The sequence below is a fragment of the Drosophila grimshawi genome, unplaced genomic scaffold (genome assembly GCF_018153295.1).
Source record: "Drosophila grimshawi isolate 15287-2541.00 unplaced genomic scaffold, ASM1815329v1 contig_59, whole genome shotgun sequence".
Lineage (NCBI taxonomy): Eukaryota > Metazoa > Arthropoda > Insecta > Diptera > Drosophilidae > Drosophila > Drosophila grimshawi.
The window spans coordinates 1,033,110-1,053,613 of record NW_025063406.1 but is presented as its reverse complement, the minus strand read 5'-3'; the positions used below and the strand labels follow the sequence as shown (position 1 = coordinate 1,053,613).

The 20,504-nt window shown below is 33.7% G+C and overlaps 3 protein-coding genes across 3 annotated transcripts; 1 reads left to right on the top strand and 2 right to left on the bottom strand.

Moving 5' to 3' along the window:
• Positions 1 to 618: 618 nt before the first annotated feature.
• Positions 619 to 6,008, bottom strand: LOC6564403 (synaptic vesicle glycoprotein 2C). Its single transcript, XM_001990771.3, has 9 exons — positions 5,857 to 6,008; positions 5,615 to 5,776; positions 3,832 to 3,994; positions 2,956 to 3,077; positions 2,586 to 2,892; positions 2,421 to 2,528; positions 2,232 to 2,364; positions 1,758 to 2,169; positions 619 to 1,104 (listed from the first exon to the last, which is right to left on the bottom strand). Exons 1-9 carry the CDS (start codon positions 5,960 to 5,962, stop codon positions 1,070 to 1,072), a joined length of 1,548 nt encoding a protein of 515 aa, XP_001990807.2. The 5' UTR covers positions 5,963 to 6,008; the 3' UTR covers positions 619 to 1,069.
• Positions 6,009 to 8,079: 2,071 nt separating this feature from the next.
• Positions 8,080 to 8,823, top strand: LOC6564404 (SAYSvFN domain-containing protein 1). The gene is made up of 2 exons (XM_032737101.1): positions 8,080 to 8,250; positions 8,316 to 8,823. The coding sequence occupies exons 1-2, from the start codon at positions 8,095 to 8,097 to the stop codon at positions 8,709 to 8,711; spliced, it is 552 nt and encodes a 183-aa protein (XP_032592992.1). The 5' UTR covers positions 8,080 to 8,094; the 3' UTR covers positions 8,712 to 8,823.
• A 2,903-nt stretch (positions 8,824 to 11,726) lies between these two features.
• On the bottom strand, positions 11,727 to 18,743 carry LOC6564405. The gene is made up of 5 exons (XM_001990773.3): positions 18,324 to 18,743; positions 18,149 to 18,260; positions 17,052 to 17,191; positions 14,648 to 15,947; positions 11,727 to 13,175 (listed from the first exon to the last, which is right to left on the bottom strand). The coding sequence occupies exons 1-5, from the start codon at positions 18,655 to 18,657 to the stop codon at positions 12,065 to 12,067; spliced, it is 2,997 nt and encodes a 998-aa protein (XP_001990809.1). The 5' UTR covers positions 18,658 to 18,743; the 3' UTR covers positions 11,727 to 12,064.
• Positions 18,744 to 20,504: the final 1,761 nt, after the last annotated feature.

Below are 20,504 nucleotides of genomic sequence, written 5' to 3'. Positions count from 1 at the left end.
ACTGAATTTTAGAAAATTTCATCACATAATTCATGAGATAGATTTCTAAAACGGCAGGTTGTGTTTTTATAAACACAAAAAAATTACATTTTAAGACTTTGAATCAAATCCGTATAGTTTCCATAGAGTTTTTATATGTGTAATATTTTAGATAGTTTATAGCGTAAATAAATTTAATTTGAATGAATTTGCAGCAGAGATACACAGCCTCCAAGCAGACAACAGCTACACTCGAATAAGCAGGCGAGAGACAAATGCAAATGCAAAATGAAATTTTTTAGAGGCTTTCTACTTTTTAACAATTGTTTCTATTGTTATGAAATATATTTCTGAAAATTAAAAAAAAAACTTTATAATTTTAAGAACTGTTTTTGTATATTTAGAATTTATTTCTGAAACTTTTTCTATTTTTCAGTGGATTTTCTAAATTTTAGGAAGCTTACAAGAAGCATTCATATTTTTAATTTCTGCTCTTTCGTTGAGGCCTAAGCCCAGGATTTTTGTGTTTCAAGTATTGTATTGTTGTAAGTATAAATATTCATTAATTTTGTTTGCAGAGAATTTAGTCTTCTTAGAAATCTGAGAAACTTAAAAAAATGTGTGTGTAATTCACCGGTTGAGTTCTAATTTACAATTGATTTTATTGTTTAAAATACTAGCCTTATATCTATCAATGTTTGCTTAGTTATTACTAGTTAGATGATTACAATTGTTTTTTAAACATAATTATTTATAATATATAAATTTATTTTTGTAAATTTTTTTTATTTACATACCTGTAGCTACAGATAGAGACGTTTATATGAAAACATTTAAGGAAATACACCCTTTATTACGTATGCAGGGTCTTGTCTCATAATGGTGTCCATTATTGAACAAAAATAGTGGTTGATTTTTATTCATTTTGTTGATCTGATTTGTATTAAGAAAAAAATGGCAAAACATGTCATTTATAAATAATGACGATGCCTTTGCCTTAAGATGTTTAGAAAAAAAGCAAACAATCTATTTTTCCTACAAATAATCCATTCTTGATTTGTTACAGCCAGGACCACTCCCGTGTGATTATTTACATTGGAATAAGGAAAGAAAGCACTGCACAACCTGCAAGGGAAAAAATTATATGTAAATTATGAACTTTTTGGCTTTAGTTAATCTTCTGTGTGCCGAAGATTAATACCCTAGTAGAGGGGAGCCTACATACTAACAGTTAAATTTTGTTATAATTTAAAAAAGGATCAAATTTTTAATTAAGGTGCACACAAATTTATCTTTATCATCCAATATGGCAGTTAATGGCCGCTAAATGAATTGATTTATGACTAAAGTTAAGAAACAGACACACAAATTTACATTACATATGAATCATGACAAATTAATAATATTCTCGGAAAGACTATAAAAAAAACCGCTAAAATTAATTAGCTCAAGCTGAGAATTAGGTATCTCCTAGTTGGACACATATATTTTTTATATTTACAGGTGTAGGCAGCTATATTTATATTAATCTGGCTATATATAACAAAATGATATATATATGACAAACTTATAATATTTTCGGCAATTATAAAAAAAGCTACTCGCATTAGTTAACTGAACATGATCAATGATATACTCATGTTATTATATTTACTATTTTACTCGGAGGATAACAGATGACATTATTCATTTATTAATTTTGTCCATTAAGTTAATTGTATGAAGATTATAATTAAGTATTGACTGACAGTTTTAAAAGTATTTAAGAACATAATTACCAAAAACCAATCCAGAAAACACTCCAAATGTTATAGTGCAGTGCGATTCCAAAAGAATTCCGATTAGGTTGCTGCCAAAAACACTACCCGTGCGTCCCAGCATTAGGCATATGCAAAGCGCCTTCCCTCTTAAATGGGTGGGGACCAGATCCACCACGGCACCGCTCAAAACCGATACACATAAGCCTGGCAATACGAGGTACAAGCAAAAACAGACTATGATGATAATCTCATTTTGTATCCACACCAATAAAGCAGCACAAGTTGAAGCGATGGCCAAACTAATTGTGATTGCTAATTTGCGCCCAATTTGATTCATAACAAAACCGATTAAAATATAGCCGACAATAAGAACCAAGCCGTAAATAATTGTGTCTATGTAGCTCCTTGTATTTACTTCATCGTTGCATATCTGAAATATATTAGAATATGCTTAGACTTCGATATAAATAGGTGTATTATTTACACTCATACATTTGTTGTTACGTTGAGTTGGGCCTGATCAATAGATGCATCGATTACATCACATACCGTCATGTCGTCCTCGGCAATGTCTGATCTCAAACGATTTAGTATTTCTGGATACCATAGCGCCATTCCCGCCGAGCTGGAAGTTAACTTTGAATTTAATAAAAACTCAAGCATATTGGTTAATAAACCCACCTAAAGAAAAACCCGACCATAACCAGGCAGCTAATACAAAAGTTCCTTAAGTATGGTTTTTTGAACAATGGTAACGTTTCCTTCCACATATTTTTAAAAGAAACAGTTCTAAACAGATTGCAACAGAATTAGTTAAATAAAAAATAAATACGCTTGAATACTCACGGTGAGTTGGAAACAGTCATAATATTTTCTTTCCCAATGCAAATATCAGATTTTATTTTCTTAACTTTGAAATCTTCAAGCGTTTTGCCTGCATTTTGCAAAGCAATCCAGTTTAATACGACATATGCCTCATCGATTTTACCCATTGATATTAATAGTTTTGGAGTTTCAGGCAATCGAAATAGCATAATGATTCCCAACACTCCAGGAAGTAAATAAAAAAAGGTCAATAAGCGCCAAGGTCGAAATGAGATAGTTTCTGTCACTTCTACACTCCAATGCATCGACATTACAAGCCAGGCAACAGCTGAAGGATTCAAAAGCTAAATTGATTGTTGTCAGACACTTAAATAATTATTGAATTAGTTACCAGGCACATAAACTGTTGAAACACCGACAGACAAGGTGGCATAATTGATTATCGTCGGGCGAAGTCGCGTTACGAAAAATTCCCCAAGATAAGCATATGTTGTAGAAGAAGCACCCGCTATACTGTGAAATAAAAAAATCATTTCAATTTAATGATTACGATAGAATTTTTTAAGTATTGCATTGACATTTTCGCATGCATTTGTCGCTGGGTTCAACAAATTCATATTAACTATTTTTTGGTCTGATTGGGTTTTTCTGGGGTTTTCCCTAACCACGCAATAAGTTTTGAACCATTTTACCTTTAATCCTTATAAAAACTTCTAATCTTTTTAATTTCCATTTTCCATTAAATTTTATTTTTAATTTGATTTGATCTATAGCTTACTATTTGTATTTTCTTGTGTCGACGAACGTTAGTTGGCATTAAATAAGTAAATAAAAAATATATAATTAAAATATTTTCAACCTGAAGTGAAAATAATAAATCGGTGTTGTTCCATGTACTTATGATCTAAATATTTTTCACGTCCACTCAAACTTTCAACCCTAAAGTCTCGAAAATATATATATCCTACAATTTGACACCCAGAGTTACCAATCAAAGTACAATTTCATTTATTTTATTGTATGACTTAAAAAATTTTTATTGTTGAAGTTATGTTCATAAAAATTGTAGCGCAAGAGTTCGAAACATTACAAGTATGTGATCACTAAAATGTTAAATATTATATAACCAAATAATAATATTTTCGAAAATGATTAACAAATATTTTTTATATATTTATTTGCCGACGTTTGATTTGACAGTTTGACATAACTATTTTCATAACCAAATGTATGTATGATATATTTAAGGCTTTAATAAAATACTTACAAAAATCCAACAAAGTAACGGGCAACTACATAAATCCAGTAATTCGGAATAAAGATTGAAATTAAAGACACAATATTTCCAGTTAATGTTGTATACAATAACACTGATTTTCGTCCAATCGAATCGCTAAGATAGCCCCAGAAATATGAAGAACAAAATATTCCTATTGCAAAGAAAATTTAATTTTATTAAATAATAATAAGAAACTGTTTTCTAGTTGAGACAGTTAAAATATTAAAAGGAGAAAGATCATTATTTTTTTTTAAATAATAATAACTTTGGTCAAGTCTACATTCTAGACGGTATTAAAATCTGCTTATTAATATTTCGCTGGTGGCAAGAGTTTCTGGCAGTTGAGGAACTGCGCAGAGATTGTCTTCAAATCTAACCTTCTGCGTTCCAAAAGCACAATGATTCGTTGCAAAATAAATTTCTTGAATATCTGTAATATTAATGTGGGATTTTGCATAAGAGTTAAACAAATGAGAAGCGGTCAATGGTATCTGGCAACCTTGTTGCCATTGTCCCGATACTATTGAGAGCAGGTAGTCGAGTCAGCAGCGATATCAGCAAAAGTATCGATATCTGATCGGCAGTCAGTAGAGTTCGATTGCAGGTAGTGGTGAAGAAAGACGCATGAGGCGCAATAATATATAAATGTAAGTTCATTATCAATAAGCACAAGTATACCAATGTTTATCATTAATCCAATCCAATAAATATTTACCATAATATCTATAATTATACTAAGAAAAACTATTAATGTACATTTTTCAAAATGTTTGAATGATAATAACGAATTTTTTGTAAATGTTAAAAATTTGTTTCTTATTTTATTCAAGTCATATTTAAAATATAAATTGTAAAACTCACTTCACTTGTTTTCTTTTTTTTTATTTTTTATTATGAAGTTATTAGAAGATGCAAATGTATACATAATTTAATTTATTAATGAACTTATATGGATTTCTTAATTAATTGGCCAAGTCAGCGTGGGACAAATCGTAAGCAAACAACATCCTCATCCAATGCAATATTTTTGCAAGATCAAATTGAAGACTTCATGGAAATTAATTGCCTTCTCCAATGTATTTGTTATGTTATCTCGTGCTCCAAATGCTTTATCCAAGATTACACCAGTTGGAAGAGATAATCGGCTAATAGTACCAGCATCATGAATCACAAATTTTACTAACAGACGAAACACGCATCTTTTTATTACTTAAAAAAACAAATGATGAAAATTCAGACTTTGCACCGGATTGATTTGCACAGGCTTCCTAACAACACCAGTTTGCACAACATTGATAACACAATCAACTCGCAATCATAATTGCTGAGACGACACGATAATTGTGCAGACATGATAATGGAACATGGTAATAACAAAGTTTGTACTTCAAGTTAAGCTTGTTTTGGTTTAATAAAGGACTCGGTACTTTAGCTTGACTACTCTCAATAATCTTTTATTACACTTAATAACTTGATTTGTTCAAAGAAAAAAACGTATTTTGATTATTAAAAAAGAAATGAAAAGTTTTATCAATTGCGCGTTTTCTGTAATTTACATAAAATACATTCAGACAAAAAATTGGCCATGAGTTCGAGCTAAAATGAATGTCGGCCTTAAAATTTAAAATCTTTCTTATTTGGAAATTTTTTTAAAATTCATTATATACTTAAGCCCAAAATATGTACATATATCCTTATGTACCCGCAGCAGAAGTTATCCAAATTGACATTTTTAATAATAGGTATTTCTTAATTCTTCAGCTAAACTTACCGATAAAACTGGCTGCACTCATTACTGCCTTGTCCATTGAACTGGTCTCAAAATCACATTGGGATACGATTGTGATGTATGACATTCCCATTGTCTCATTAATCACCATCATTAGTAAAAGGCCTGATGCAAGCAGAACACACCACTGCACACGTCCAAATCCTTTAACAAGTCGTTGTTCAGTTAGCAGCTATATATACTTTGTTACTGTATTACTATGTTTATAATTATAGTTATCATACCAATTAAATCAAGCACTTCCTCATACTCATGACCAGCACTCGTGTCAGTTTGCAAGGAGTCAACTGGCTTTGATTCGGGATCTTGTTGACCCACGCGTGTATTCATTGTACAAAATTTATTTTTCACTGAACAATTTCACAATAATCACGATGAGAGAAGCACGATGCGCTCGCGGACATATCTTTTTATACACAAATTGGTAATATTCATTCAAAGCGAGTTCCGACGTCTCTGCGCTGGAACGTTAGAGATTGGTTTATCAGTGCACAACAAAGATAAAAATAAGGTCTGAAGATGCCCTCTGTTTAATTTATTAATTGTGTATCACTTTTGTCTGACTGTCGAGAGTCTTAATTGTCAACAATACCTTCCCCACATTTTATAGTTCTTAATAAATTAAAGCAACTTAAGCAATTCAGATGCATGCTGACATTGCTCACAGTACTACAGAGAGGGATCGGTAGGAGAATCTGCGGGACAATGTATGATAGGATTTTAAAATATACATAATGAAAAAATCTTTTGCAGATAAAGCTTTATTGTTTTATTAAATATTTTTATAATTTCATACGCATAAAAGTTTCATTATTATCGGCCAAAAAAAAAATAAAACTTTAAAAATGTATTATTTATTTTTATTTTATTTTATTTATTTTTTTTTATTTTTAATTTGACCAGAGAATATAATAATTATATAATATAGTTTCAGTATCTCATCGTTCGATTGATCTTTTGAAATTATATTACTAAACTGCACAATAAATACACTAACTAAGAAGTTTAGCATTTTCGTTTTCACTTGGGCCAATGCCTTATCAGACGACTCTCGTATTTACATAAATGATATGCAAAACAAGTCTACGTCTTTTATGACCTCTCACAATTCAAAGTGTGAACCCATAAAAGTAGTCAACACTTAGTCAGGCATTCAGTAGGAATATTTGTCAGCTGCTATGATTATTATGACATACTTTCGTATGCTCAAAGTGTAACTACTGAATAGGTAGCAAGATATCTACTCTTATTTATAACATTGTCATAATATTTTTAACTTGTTAATTGAAACGTTCCAAACAAGTCACAAACGAGTTTTAAACCATACATTTAACGATGAGAGAATATTAGATTAAATTTCAATCAACATCAGTTCAACCACCTTATCTGCATCACATTTATGTGTGAAGTTAACCAATTATCCAAGGATGTATTCCACCCGTTTGATTTTAAATTTAATATCTAATTTGATTTATTCCTCAAACACCTCTCAATCTATGTTCGCATTTTTCAAAAGTCGTGCCAGGTTTTCTAACAAGAAACTTCGATATATTTAGAAGCTTTTAAGCTGAGACACTCGTTTGCAAACAGATAAGCAAACGAGTAAGGCTATGTTTGCTATTAGGGAATTTAAAAGAATATTTGCTTTTATATTTTCCTATTCTCTTATTAAAAACTGCGCCACCTCATTTCCGCAAGCGACTAGCTTGAACTGAACATTATTTTCTTGGTGTATAACATAGTCTGAGCTTCCTCATAATCTTCAAATTGTTCAAAATGCACGACTCCCGCTAAACTGTAATATAAAACTGCCCAGCCCTTAATCCAAGCAGCTCGGATTGTGCGTTTCTTTATTGTGGAAAATGTTCTGACAGTCGAAGAAGGCTGGTTGATTTGATTTATATGATAGGTGTTTCTGTTCTACAAATGGTGGCCCAAGAAATGCGTAATATCTCTACATTTTTGTTTGTTCATTATATATAACTTTGAGTAAATAATGTTGAAAATTAATTTTAGTTCCAATGCCGGAACCAAGTTCCGATAAGCAAATGATTCAACCAATGATCACTTCATGTACAGTTCATGAATTATTGAAATGATTATTGAGCTACGATGCACAGCTCTAGAAGAAATATTTTCGCTTAAATCATTAACTGCGCTAATCATATGAGTTATATGATATAATATAAATATAATATACAAAATTATCTTGTCTGCTTAAAAATGGTGATTTAAAATGATAATACATCATAAAAAGGAAGATTACTAAGTATTGACTTTTATTGATTTTTTATGTAGTCTTAATTTTGCAAGTATTGAATACACTTGAAGATATAACAAATCCATTTGCATGTAAGTAAGTGCTATTTTAAGAATTAGTGACTCGGTTTGTTAAAACACCGATTACAAGACGCTCCCATCTCTAACAGTGTTGCCAAACATATGTGAGAAAGAAGAAGAATATGGCTGATTTCCAAGAGCAGTTGAGGCAGTATCGACAACAGAAACAAAGAAAGGATTTACTGACCAGAATCAAAACGAAAGCTAAACGATTTTGGATGCTGGGCACTGGTGCAGATATAACTCAGGGAAAAAGTGAAACGACCATCGACATTAAGGTATTATCGCTAGTTTGTCAACGTGTACAATAGAACAATGTAAACAAATGTAATTGCAATTTTAGCCAGCTAAAACGCTAAATAAGGAATCCGGTCTAATTTATGAAACCATTGATGAAAATGTGGCCTCGAGCGAAGATGATGAATTGTTGCCACAGGACAACCGGACAAATGCTAATGCAAACGAGGAGAGCAAGTGCTTAAAATACACTCTTTGGACTGTTTACCTTCTATTCTGGGTTACATTGTATGTGATTGCCATAGAGCTCAAATTCGGAGTGGTGTTTTTGATGTTCTCGGCATTATTTGGAATATATTTCAACACCAGAACTGGTCCAAGAAAACCGAGTGAAATAAGTGCATACAGTGTCTTTAACAAGAACTGTGAAAGTATTGACGGCACTCTGAAAGCGGAGCAATTCGAAAGAGAAATTCGCTACGGGTCTGGATCTGTGCGCTAAAAACCTTGACTTACTCTCATTTAGAGTACAATGTAAATAAAAATCAATCATAGAAGTAAATCAAATCGTTGTGCAGTGATTTTAAACAATAAAGGTGACCCGTCAACATAAAGTACTGACTGTAATCACTAAGACAATACAGAGACTCACACAAAAACCTCATGCACTATTTTGTCGATTTGACGCCTCTATTGTATTGTCTGCTTAGTACTACTACTATACTACACAATATACAGTATTATCCCTTGGAAAAATTATGGTTTAAATTCGGTGCTACCAGCGAACTCTGGTTCCTATATTATAAAAACGGACTTAACAAAAGTGAGACACACAAACCCAATTTCACCACCTCAAATCGAACTACTAGTTCGCACCTAAATTGCAACATTACTTGCGGTCAGGGCTGTACACTTTTCAAAGCAGTTGGTTAAATAATAACACTAAGCAGACAATACAATAGAGGCGTCAAATCGGCAAAAAAAAAGTCGTCGAAAATTTTTCCGGGAGCATCATGTCGAGCAGCGAACGCTGGTCATTCTTTCACTTGATTTCGCTGCGACAACATCGCGGGTAAATGAAAAATCCAGCCTTTTATGAACATGTATGCATGGCTGCGAACAGGTACGCACATTTTATAACGGGTAATCAATGTGTGCGAAAGAAGCAGCTATATTGCTACCGGATCGCGTACACACTTGAATGTGTGCGAAGATAGCAGCAACACTTTTTGTATGTCAGCTGGCACTCGATTTTTAATTGATCAGTTTTTGGGCCAGATGCAATTTTGTAAGCACAGCCCGCAAAATGTATGGTGCAAATCTAAAACAGGGTATCACAATTTATAGACCCACAAAAATTAAAAATTTTATTTATATATTTTTAATTTAATTCTTTGTTCAGTTTTATAAGTTTAGTTTTTGTATTTACAAAATATAAATAAATATATTTACGGTTTGGTTTGGTATCGTAGTGAGATTTAGTGACAACAGTTTCTCTGATGTGAATCTGATATTTATATTATGTTTCTCTATAAAGGCCAGGGAGCGTAGTTTTGTTTTTTTTTTTACATTTAACGCTAAACTTTCTTAGCATTAAAGTGTATGGACGACGGATTGGTGATCATCAGCTAGAGGTAACAATAAAGCAAAAAGTTTTCTAAGATTGGGAAATTTCAGTTTATTTAAACTGCATGATTTATCGGCACTATAAATTTTCCACTCTGATCACTTTGCTCACTCCTCATCGTTTTCGTAAGCACTGCATTTCCAAGTGTGTTTCAACTATTCAATTGATATGACGTCACAGACAATATTGTATTATAATCTAGGGCCCCCATCTTAGCCCTAAGATTATGGCAATGATAAATATTTGTACATCAACTGACCAATCGCTTGTAGGATCAGAAATCAACATATGGTATTATGTAGCCTGTAGTAAGTTTCATCCGTGTATCATACTGGACCTGAATGCTGTTCTTTTCCGGACAAGTCCATTGCTGCATAAAAACGGGAGCTAATGGCTTATGTAAGTTTGCGATCTTAATCTAGCCAATAATGAGTTGGAAAAATGAGATGTTGCCAGCGGGATACCACTTTAACACAATAACTGATCAACGTGCGATAAGGAGGCTCATTATAATCGGAATACATTGAAAGTTGGGAAACAGGTTGGTATGGTATTGTGCAAATGTATGTGGCAGACAGAACGAAGCATCTCCGACCCCAAAAGGTATATACATATATTTTTTATCAGTATCAACAGCACAGCCGATTTCCGTCCGTCCGTCTGTATGAACATGCTGTTCTCAGAAACTATTCGAGTCAGATACTTCCAACTTGGAAATAAATTCTCGTATACCCCGCGTAGGTAAAGTTTATTTAATTTGATCGTTATCTACCTTCGCTTCTCGAATATCGATACATTTTGATTTACAATAGCAAAAAAGCCACCATTTTCCAAATTCGGAACTTCCATTACTTTTTTCTCTACTCTACAGTGGCTTTGGCTGCCACAGAAAATGAAATGAAATGACAGGCAATCCTCTCCTATTGGGAAATTTTGCAATAAAACTAGAATTGTTTTAACAGCGGGGGGTTTCAGGGCAAATCGTAGTCTAGCTCACCCGTCTAAAGCATATTTGCTCGTCCTTCGACACAGCTGATATATTTTCAACTCTATAAATACCCAGTTGCATCTTAATTATTCAAAAAATGCCTGTTTATGATTCTAGTCATAAGCACTAGACACCAGTTAACCATTTGATTGTTATGATTAACCATGTCACATTGCAATTATAGTTAAGGATCTTTTGGTTCTCTTAGTTATCAAACTAGGCTTCAATCTCCATATGTAAACAATTGTTAATGGGATTAATGGTTTACTTGCATTAGTCAAAAGAATTTGATGGCTCTTTTGTCCGCACTATTCTTCAATACTTTTTACTAACTAAGATCCAAATCTCCGTTTGACTTCGTTCTCCAAAATCGATTTCTTATTAATATGCCAACGTTGACTAGCTTACCTGCCTACATACATACACTGATAAATATATTAATCTTTTCTATTACGTCGACTTAACTTTCCTGTTTCTAGTAGACATACCAGGAACTTTATCGCTGTTCTGTTACCTTGATGCACGTCTGATTCCACTTTGGAGAATCGTCATGTCATTTAAGTAAGTCTTACAATGCCTTATTTTAATTAAATTCTTAACTATTAATAGTAACATATCTTCGTGAAATCTATGAACGTGTTTAGCTGATGCGAATTTACCAAACTTTCTTTCCATGCTCTTTATTTTACCTCGTTTTCTCTCCTTTTTTTCCCTAACATTATTAAGCTCTATCTATTTGGATGTTTGGTCTGTCTGGATTTTTTTTTTTTTTTTTTTTTTTGGTTTCCCAAATTCTTGGGCCAGTTTAATACCCCCAGATATATCAGTTCTTATATTTTATATTAATTTAGTTTTCTAATGGTACAATTATTTTTATTTTGAATTTTCCAATTATATTTTATACACTTTATGTGTTTAATCTTCTAATGCTTGTGGACAGGATTTAGATTTGATTAAATAAATAAATTAGAATCCCATTCTATTTTCCTTCACTATGAAAATTCGATTTTGATACATACATACTTATAAATTCAAAGGAGGCTTATAATTATAAATTATAGTAATTTGTTAACTACTGCTTTAATATCGTACATTACTTATATGGTATAGCTTATTACTAGTGAACAGTTGCAAGACCTAGTGCAAGGATTGTTGTTTTCTAAAAATGTGAGGTACATCAGCTGCAGAGCTAGGAATACCTTTTATTCCATATGAGAATCTCCCTCGATAAATCCGAATGCTAGCCCTTCGGAACAAAAGACTGTGGTGCGGGCAGCAGGCACATGATGCTCATCGCCATGACCATGTGCCAGATCGAGTGCACAATGTGATAGTTCTGTTTGGTCTGGAGAAAGGCGTAACAGACCAGGCCAACCATTACCAGGACCATCCCCAGCGGCATAAAGATGATCAGATAATGCCGCGCTGGAAAGCACTTACGGGTCTTTGAGCATTTCAATCCCCAACTAACTGAAATGAGGCAAATGCCTGTCAGAGCAGGGGCTAGAAATACCCACAGGCTCTGTTTGTTGAGTTCGGTGCCAAATGCTAGGAGAATGGCCCCAAACATGTGAAGCAACGACACAAACTGCTGTGGAACATGGGCCATGGCAATTAGTGTGACCCAAATGGCCAATAGACCACAGTAGAAATCACAGAATTGAAGAACTCCGATCTTGACCAAACAGAAACTGTACTCATCTTCGCCGGAGTCGCAGGCGTGATAAAAAATCGAGAAGAACATGGCAAAGAAGTAGATGATGCCTTCGGTAAAGTATCGACGCTTAATGGCCAAATAAATACTCGGAATGAAGAGAAGGTTGCTCAGCGTGAGCAGCAGTGTGGCCAGCAGAATGGACATGCTCGAGGGCACTTGCGAATCCTCGGTGCAATCCCAGCCACGGTAACCCTTCATGCAGACACATGTGGAAAATACAAATCCGCCGGACATATAATTGTAACAGCGGCCAAATCGACCACATCGTCCGGCAACACATGGACTCGATGCTACCGAGAAGATCACCGAGGTGCTGCAGTTGTCCGCGAAGTGCTGCTCCGTCGCAGACTTGTGGTGTATTTGAAAGAGATGCGTCATCTTCAGATAGTCATCGGTGCACTTGTAATCCATAATACATTCCTTTACCTTCAGCGTATCCGTCTCGTTCATGCCGGCCAAGCAATCCTTGGACTTGATGCACTTCTCATACCGTTCAGCATTACCAGCGCAGGCGCAAGGACTTCGCATCTCCAAAAGCAGATCGGAGTGGGTCCGTACAAATTCCTTGACACTGTCAATTATAGTCGCCCGTGCAGTGTCTGCTTCAGGGCAGTACACCCTCATAGTAACATACCTAAAAATATAAGCAAAAAAATAAGAATGAGTTTTAATGCGAGTAAAAATTAAATTAATTTAATTAAAACAAATAATTAAAAAAAAGCTAAAGAAAATTTAAATAACAAAATAAAAATGAAAAAAATAAGTAAAAAAAAGGATATAACAAATCATGGGTACTAAAATGTTAATGTAATCCAACATATATTGTGTTGATTGGAAAATCCAGGAAAAAAACCAACATCCCAAAAATGTATAAGAATTATGTATAAGAATTAGTGGCTTGGTAATTAGGAATGTTAAAAGCTTAGAAGGCAGAGAGAAACATAGAGTTAAAGAGTGAGAGAGAAGATATGTACAAATCTTCGAGCTTCTCATCCAGAAGAACTCTTAACCCAGGCTTTAAATGCATAATGATATGATACTAGCGTTTTTAATACGAAAACATATTTTTATTAACAAAATCTGTGTTTCAAAGTTGAGTTAGGTATATTATATATCAACTGGAAGTTTTTGATGCTGACTAAGAATATATGCACTTTATGAGCTCGTACCTGTTAGATTCCTATTAATAAAAACTAAATAATTAATAATAATTAATTATTTAATCCAAAAGTTGAAATAGTTTCTCATATAATTACAATTTTTGAAGATAGATTACTGATTATTTACGCCCACTCCAAATTACCCAATTACACAAAGCCTAACGGTCAACGAAGCCTTTAAAGTTCATAGATATATTAAGCATTGGTCATGGAAATTTTATGACCCTTATACTTTAAAGATACTGTTCACTTCTCTTCCACGTCGAATTATGGAATACGGATCTTGTGTGTGGTCTCAACAATATCTGTGCAAAGGAGTTCTTACGAGGAGTTCGTCGCTCTGACTGTATTACCTCCATACACCGATCGATTCCTCATCATAAAACTTCCCTCCCCAATTAATCGTATTGTTATGCTAGGTATTATATTTGCAGTTAAATTGCCAAACGGTGAAATTAATGCTGCTACATTGAATTATTTTGGCTGGTCTCTCTCGAACTTCTTGTTTCACACTTTCTTCTTGTACTATTAATTATTCCTGTCATGATCCTTTTCGAGTTCTCTGTAATGATTAAAATAGACTTTATCATGTACTCTAGACTATATCATGAAGAGTACTCTATTTATATGATTACGAACTCAATTTGAAAGTTTTGTCTCTTTAGCATATTTGCATATCCACATTAACTATTTTTGGTATAATTCGGATTTTCTGGATTTCCCCCAAGCCGTACAACAAATGTTTTACCAATTTTGTAATTTATCTTTAATCTATTTTTTACTTTTGTATTTTTCTGTGTCAGCTGATATTAGTCAACATTAAATAAATAAATAAAATAAGAAAAAAATATATAGCTTATGTGAAAAATAAAAGTGAAGACAATGTTTTGGAGTCATCAAAACATCCGGCTTATACTGTCGTGGGAGGAGAGTATTGTGCACTTACCAGAGACCACTTTCCGGAAAGGGAACGTGGATTAGACCCGTGGCATCTGTGTTATTGACCAAACTAGTGGCAGGCATAAGTCGCTGACCATATCGGCATTTGTCGGGCCAGGTGGGTACGCCCGGAACTCCGTGGTGCATACACACAATAATTTGCATGCTCTGGTTTCCTTGAGCCAATTTCGACAGTTGATCCTTGGCTATCGGCAATCCCGCTCCGTCCTCTTGATCGCTAACCAACTTCTCTGCAAGGATTCCACCCCGTTCCGATGGAGATGTCGTTGGCGCTGCTTTCAACTCGCTCCTGAAACGCAGATCGTGCTTCATGGACAGGGCAAAGGTTAAAGTGCCGCCCGTGTCGTAAACCTCGCCCAGCTCAAAGGCGAATCCGACTGCAGATTGGGCCGTTAGGTTAAGTAGTGCTGGAACTGTGCCGTTGGCATCCGGCACCAAATCATAGTCAAACATAAAAAATTCGTGATAACTCTGGCGCAGCAGCGGATAAAAATCCATTCCGCGAAAACGTTTTGGCTGCCAGGCATTTTCAGTCTCCGAGAGCTTAGCTGGCTGCCCCAGAGTCTTTGTAGATTTATTAAGTGGCTCCATCTCCTTATAAAGTATACACAGCGTATACGCAACATTGTAGTCCTTTTCATCTTTACCATTTTCTTGCCGCAATCTTTTAACTGGTTGCAAGTCTACAGCGTCTTCTTCGCCTGTATTTGGGGGCCTAACAAATTTCAAGAGTGCATAATGCCAAGTGTTTGGCTGCACATAAAATTCAACTGCGATCTCTTCAGTCTGATTTGGCTTAATGTGAGGCCTGTGCACGTAGTTGAGTTCGTTGCCTTCCACACTTTGATCCACACCATCCATTGGCGGGAAGGCATTTGCCTGAGTGTAGAAGCCGATTTCGGGACAATTTTCGCACACTTCTTGAAATGTTATAAGTGCCGTTGCCACGCCCACATCTTCGGGCACATAGAACTTATAAATCATTTCATTGACCTTATCTGGCGAACTAAGTTCGTCAATCTCCAGCCTTGAAAGCGGATCATTTTGTATTCGCGTCACATTTTTAATTTCTACATTTAACTGTTGCTGCCTCTTTTGGCTTTGTTTGATTTTAGTTGGGTGTATTTTTTTAGTATTGTTTATATTTTTTAGTCTCTGTTTTTCGGTAGAGCTAAATGTACCGGTTAGATTTCCGGTCTCAACTTGTCCGTCATTTACGATTGTCGGTGAGAAGCGAGATACAGATAATTCGCCCAGAAGCACAGTATCGCATGACGCGGAAAGTCCTAGAGTTAAAACGAATGAGCAAATAAATTATTTGAATTGAAAATTTCTAATTAAATTATATAAATTTGTAAACTACCTAAAATGCTTACACATGTGAAATCTACAATTACTCATTTTTATTAGCTAATATAAGCAACAAAGTAGCTTAGTTTAGAGATGCGCTTCTACATATATGAAAGAAAAACAAATTAGATCAGTTTTTTAGAAAACAAAAACCCTTGTTCTTAGAAACATACTTTCTAAATAATAAGCTGAGTTACCCTTGACCCCAAAAAAGCGAATTTCCAAAATTCAGTGCGACTTTTTTCTGAGGTTATGTGATCAATTTATAATAACCTTTTGCAACTATTTTTTCATGTTGAGTTTGATCTATAAACTGTAGTTTCCCTTCGGAATGTAAGTGACAGAACTTTTCAAAACTCGATGACCAAGTAAAAATGTTGTCTGCATGTTTTAAATGAGCTTCAACCAAACATTATTACTTTATTTAGGCTCATTATTACAATTGTGCTTACTTACTGATTATAGAACAATGAAACATTCGGAATGCGATCCGGAAATAATATCTAGTTATTTTTTGTTAAAGCAAAGAAGAGCTATATTCGGAGCTCCAAAATTGTTATACCCTTGCAGATCGACCTAGTCACATCCAAGATCATTTGTAATATTTTATATCATTACAAATATATATTTGTAAGGTAGTCTGTAGTTAATGCAATAGATCAGATTACAAATAATTATATATATTAATATTAAGTATCTTTTGCATTTTCACATGAAAATTGCTATTTACCATTGAAAGCAGTAGCTCTATATTGAGATATTCTATTTTGAGAATGGAAAAAGTTTAGTTTTCGCAAATTGGAGCATCTAAACAGAAGCTGTATGACATATTAGATTGATAAAGATATTTTTCAACCAAAGTGTGCGAATTATTTGAATACAAATATAACTATAGCTAGCTATTGTTAACATGATTCTTTAAAAACTGAGATAATCAGCTTCCATAAAAGCGCGCACACAAACGAGAATTTTTGCACAACTTGATAAAACAATTTTTACCAATTTTTAGTGGGTACAAAGTGTAAAAATATGTTTGTTACCTTGTTGTTCAATGCGATCATTATTTGGATCTGTCCAACTGATAAAAGCCACAGCAAACCAACTGCCCAATTGGGGTCCCTGTATATGAATGCGGTGCTCCTGCGCATCGGACTGAAACTGCAGGTTATATACTTTGAATCTGTAAATATTAATATAACAATTGTCATCCATTACATACATAATTTATAAAAGAAAAGCTAATAAAATGCATTCATCTATGTTTGTAGCAATTAATGAAATAAGTTAACATCTGAATTTACTGACAGATTTTTCTAATGGGGGTTACATGATAATGTAGTCGGCTGCTGCTAGTTTTTGCCAACATTTAAAAAGCATAAAACACCTTCATATTAGATTATTAATGCTGGACAAAAATGTTTAAATTTTTTGAAGTCAGAGATGTCTGCTCATATCATGATTAAATTACAACTAAGAATACTGTATTCGGGAGAGCTCGATTAGTAGATACATCGAACCCATAACAAATTGCTTATACAGAAATACTCGAGCTTGCTGCAGTGTTCTTTGGTAAATTTCCGATTTCCCGTTGTGTCTCGTAACCGATGTTTAAAAAAAATTTACAGATACAAAACATTTTGTCAATGTATAGTCCAACCAAATTACAAATTTACATTTTAAAAATAGTTGTTTTTAAAACGATCGCTTATCGATTTTTATCGATACTAGAGAACCGGAAGAAGTATCGATCAACTTAAATTAATGTCTCTGAGATCGACGAGCTTATACAGACGGACGGATAGTCGGACGGACGGACAGACAAGCGGACGAGCTGACAGCCGGATATATAGATGAATTTGACTAGACCGACCGCTTCCCTCTGCCGCTTACATTTGCACAACTTCATTATACCCTTTTTTTTCCATTTTTAAAGAAAAACAGAATCAAACAGAGTTGCCCTGAATAAGCCATTATTGTTACAGAAGCTGTCTAGTAGCAGTTATATAATAATAAATAGTTATAAACAATTTGATTTTCATTTTAAATTAAAGTTAATTATTTACTTTTAATTTTGTATTATTTAATTTGTTACTTTAATTTTAAATTATTTTTGTTACCTGAAGATACGAAAATTTACCTTTGCTCGGAGTTTACAAAATTGTTGGGGAAGGTAATGTTTTCCGGACTTATCACAGGTAAACTGTTTGCCTTTAAATGTAGTGTGACATCCTTAGCTTTGCACTTTCTTTCTGTAAATATAAAAGTATAGATAGAAAAAGATTTGTGGGAAAGTGTATAAATGATTTACTTACGAAACGAACTCTTAGATTCTTCAGTTGCCTTGAAAGTAAAATATGCAGCTCGTGAGTCCGATGGAACTCGAAAGTGAAGTATTGAAACATCCTTATAAGAGGTGTACTTCAGCAGTGTATTGGATGGCAAGCGTACAATAAGTTTCTGGTCCGTTGGTAAATCCACTTGTTTCATTTTATTCTGATGTGCCTCACTTAAATTAAGTTCATTATCTACAGTCGGATGATCAAATTGTACGCTAGCTTCACTGCCGTAGAATTTCTGGCCAATATGCAGAAGCATCAGAAGCACAATTGTATTGCACCGGCTTCGATAGGAGCACTTAAGTGTCATGTTTATTCTTTTAGCACTCTTGGAGGAATGTAATGAGCAAATTGAGCAATTTGTCAGACTTCTTTGTACTTAGGATCACATTGGTTCTACAAAAAAAAGTTAATGATAAAGCAAAAAGCAATAAGTATATTTTTATAATTTTTTTTAGTACAATTTTGTAATATCTAATGAATCATATAAAATATATTTATTTATTTAATGTCGACTAAGTCGATGGAGAAAAATTCAAAAAGTAAAAATTAACAAAAATCAAATTAAATTAAAAATAAAATTTAGTATATAGCTTAAAAACAATTTTAAAAAAATATTAATTGACTTGCAGTAATGCCCTAACGTTTATGCATGGTTTGGGGAAAATCCAGAGAAAACCCAATCGAACCAATAATAATATAATTTACTTAATTTGTCCAACGACAAATTCATGCTAAAATTTTATTTTTCGAAAACACCATGAATTGATAACTCGAAAGTATTCGTAAAGATTTATGCAAAAAATAAATATTAGTACAACGCTTAAGATAATCTGCGAATGGGGAACAGAAAAATGCATTTTGCCCATCACCGCAATGGATCTAATTTAACTAAATAGTAATTTGACAACAAACAAAATATTCAACATAAATGGGTTAAATCAAGTAAGCTACAAGAAAGATCTGTTTAATTTCTGCACACCAAACTTTACACAATATGTACAAATAAAAAGACCTGCATTGATAAGAACTGCTTCAGTGGCGATTTTAACTTTTGTTCCATGCGTGCGTCGCTCACTGTGAATGCAGATCCACTCCCACCAAATTCTCACCAATCTTTCATCGCAATCGGACATGTCATTTTAAAACGACGACATATGTGCTTCTCTTTGTACATTTCATTCTCTGAATCCATTCCGATTCCTACTTACATACATACTAGTGCTCGTGAGTCTAATTAACAATTATATCAGCTTGAAGTCTTAGTTTTTATAGTATCAGAACTATAACTAGGTCAACTATGCATGTGATGCTGTTCAAATATATATATACCGAGAGAAAGATCAAGCCTAGAGACCGAGTAGCTCAGTAGGAAGTGACTGAACTCGCAAGCGAATCCTTCCATTTTAAGTTAAATGAATTTTGCAAACTATCTAAAATGTTTGCAAATTTGAATTCTTAAACTACTAATGATTATTATCAACATAAGCAAACAAAAAAGCTAATTTTATATTGTTGTTGTTATAAAGTTGCAGTGGTGCCTATTAAAATTCTGCCCAACAATTTTAATTTTTAGTATGGCGTATTTTTAAAATTCAGGACAATATATTTTCCAATTGTATATTTTATGTGGTTGTAGATCACTCCGCCTTCTTTCGGTGTTTTGGATTGATCGTTTGTATTCCTCTATCGATGATTTACAAGGTTTCTGGAGTTTCTTAGCTTAACCCTAAAATGAACATTTTCAACGCTGCCCCTGCACATTGGGGTTGACTTTTTTTTGTGCGGTAATTTCAAAAAATGTAGTTACACAATTCTTACTCGCGAAAATCATTTATTTCAACAAAATCGATGGAGCCGATCAACGATTTAATGTAGCGACTTATGTACGTACAAACCCACAGACAAGCTATTCATCTCAATTTGGGAATACCACAAAATTGAGTATTTGTTTAACTTTTTAACAGGTTATTGAAATTGATCGAGGTGCGACAATTCGAACGCCAACTATTCTGCATTTCAAAATTGCTCAAGAATACAACAACGGCACCACCAGCTCACAAAGTCTGTACACATCTCGATCAGACTGGTTGGCTGATTTTTAATTACATATGTATATAATATATATATATATATATATATACAAGCAAATTTCAT

What these genes read in the sequence shown, in the direction of transcription:
- LOC6564404 (XM_032737101.1), top strand. Translation starts at nt 8,095, where the DNA reads ATGGCTGATTTCCAAGAGCAGTTGAGGCAGTATCGACAACAGAAACAA. An exon ending in AAACGACCATCGACATTAAG is followed by an intron (nt 8,251 to 8,315) that starts GTATTATCGCTA and finishes TTGCAATTTTAG; the next exon opens with CCAGCTAAAACGCTAAATAA.
- LOC6564403 (XM_001990771.3), bottom strand. Translation starts at nt 5,962, where the DNA reads ATGAATACACGCGTGGGTCAACAAGATCCCGAATCAAAGCCAGTTGAC. An exon ending in CGTTACTTTGTTGGATTTTT is followed by an intron (nt 3,078 to 3,831) that starts GTAAGTATTTTA and finishes TTTATTTCACAG; the next exon opens with TATAGCGGGTGCTTCTTCTA. An exon ending in ATGGTCGGGTTTTTCTTTAG is followed by an intron (nt 2,365 to 2,420) that starts GTGGGTTTATTA and finishes GTTAACTTCCAG; the next exon opens with CTCGGCGGGAATGGCGCTAT.
- LOC6564405 (XM_001990773.3), bottom strand. Translation starts at nt 18,657, where the DNA reads ATGACACTTAAGTGCTCCTATCGAAGCCGGTGCAATACAATTGTGCTT. An exon ending in TTTGTAAACTCCGAGCAAAG is followed by an intron (nt 17,192 to 18,148) that starts GTAAATTTTCGT and finishes TAATATTTACAG; the next exon opens with ATTCAAAGTATATAACCTGC. An exon ending in TTTCCGGAAAGTGGTCTCTG is followed by an intron (nt 13,176 to 14,647) that starts GTAAGTGCACAA and finishes TTATATTTTTAG; the next exon opens with GTATGTTACTATGAGGGTGT.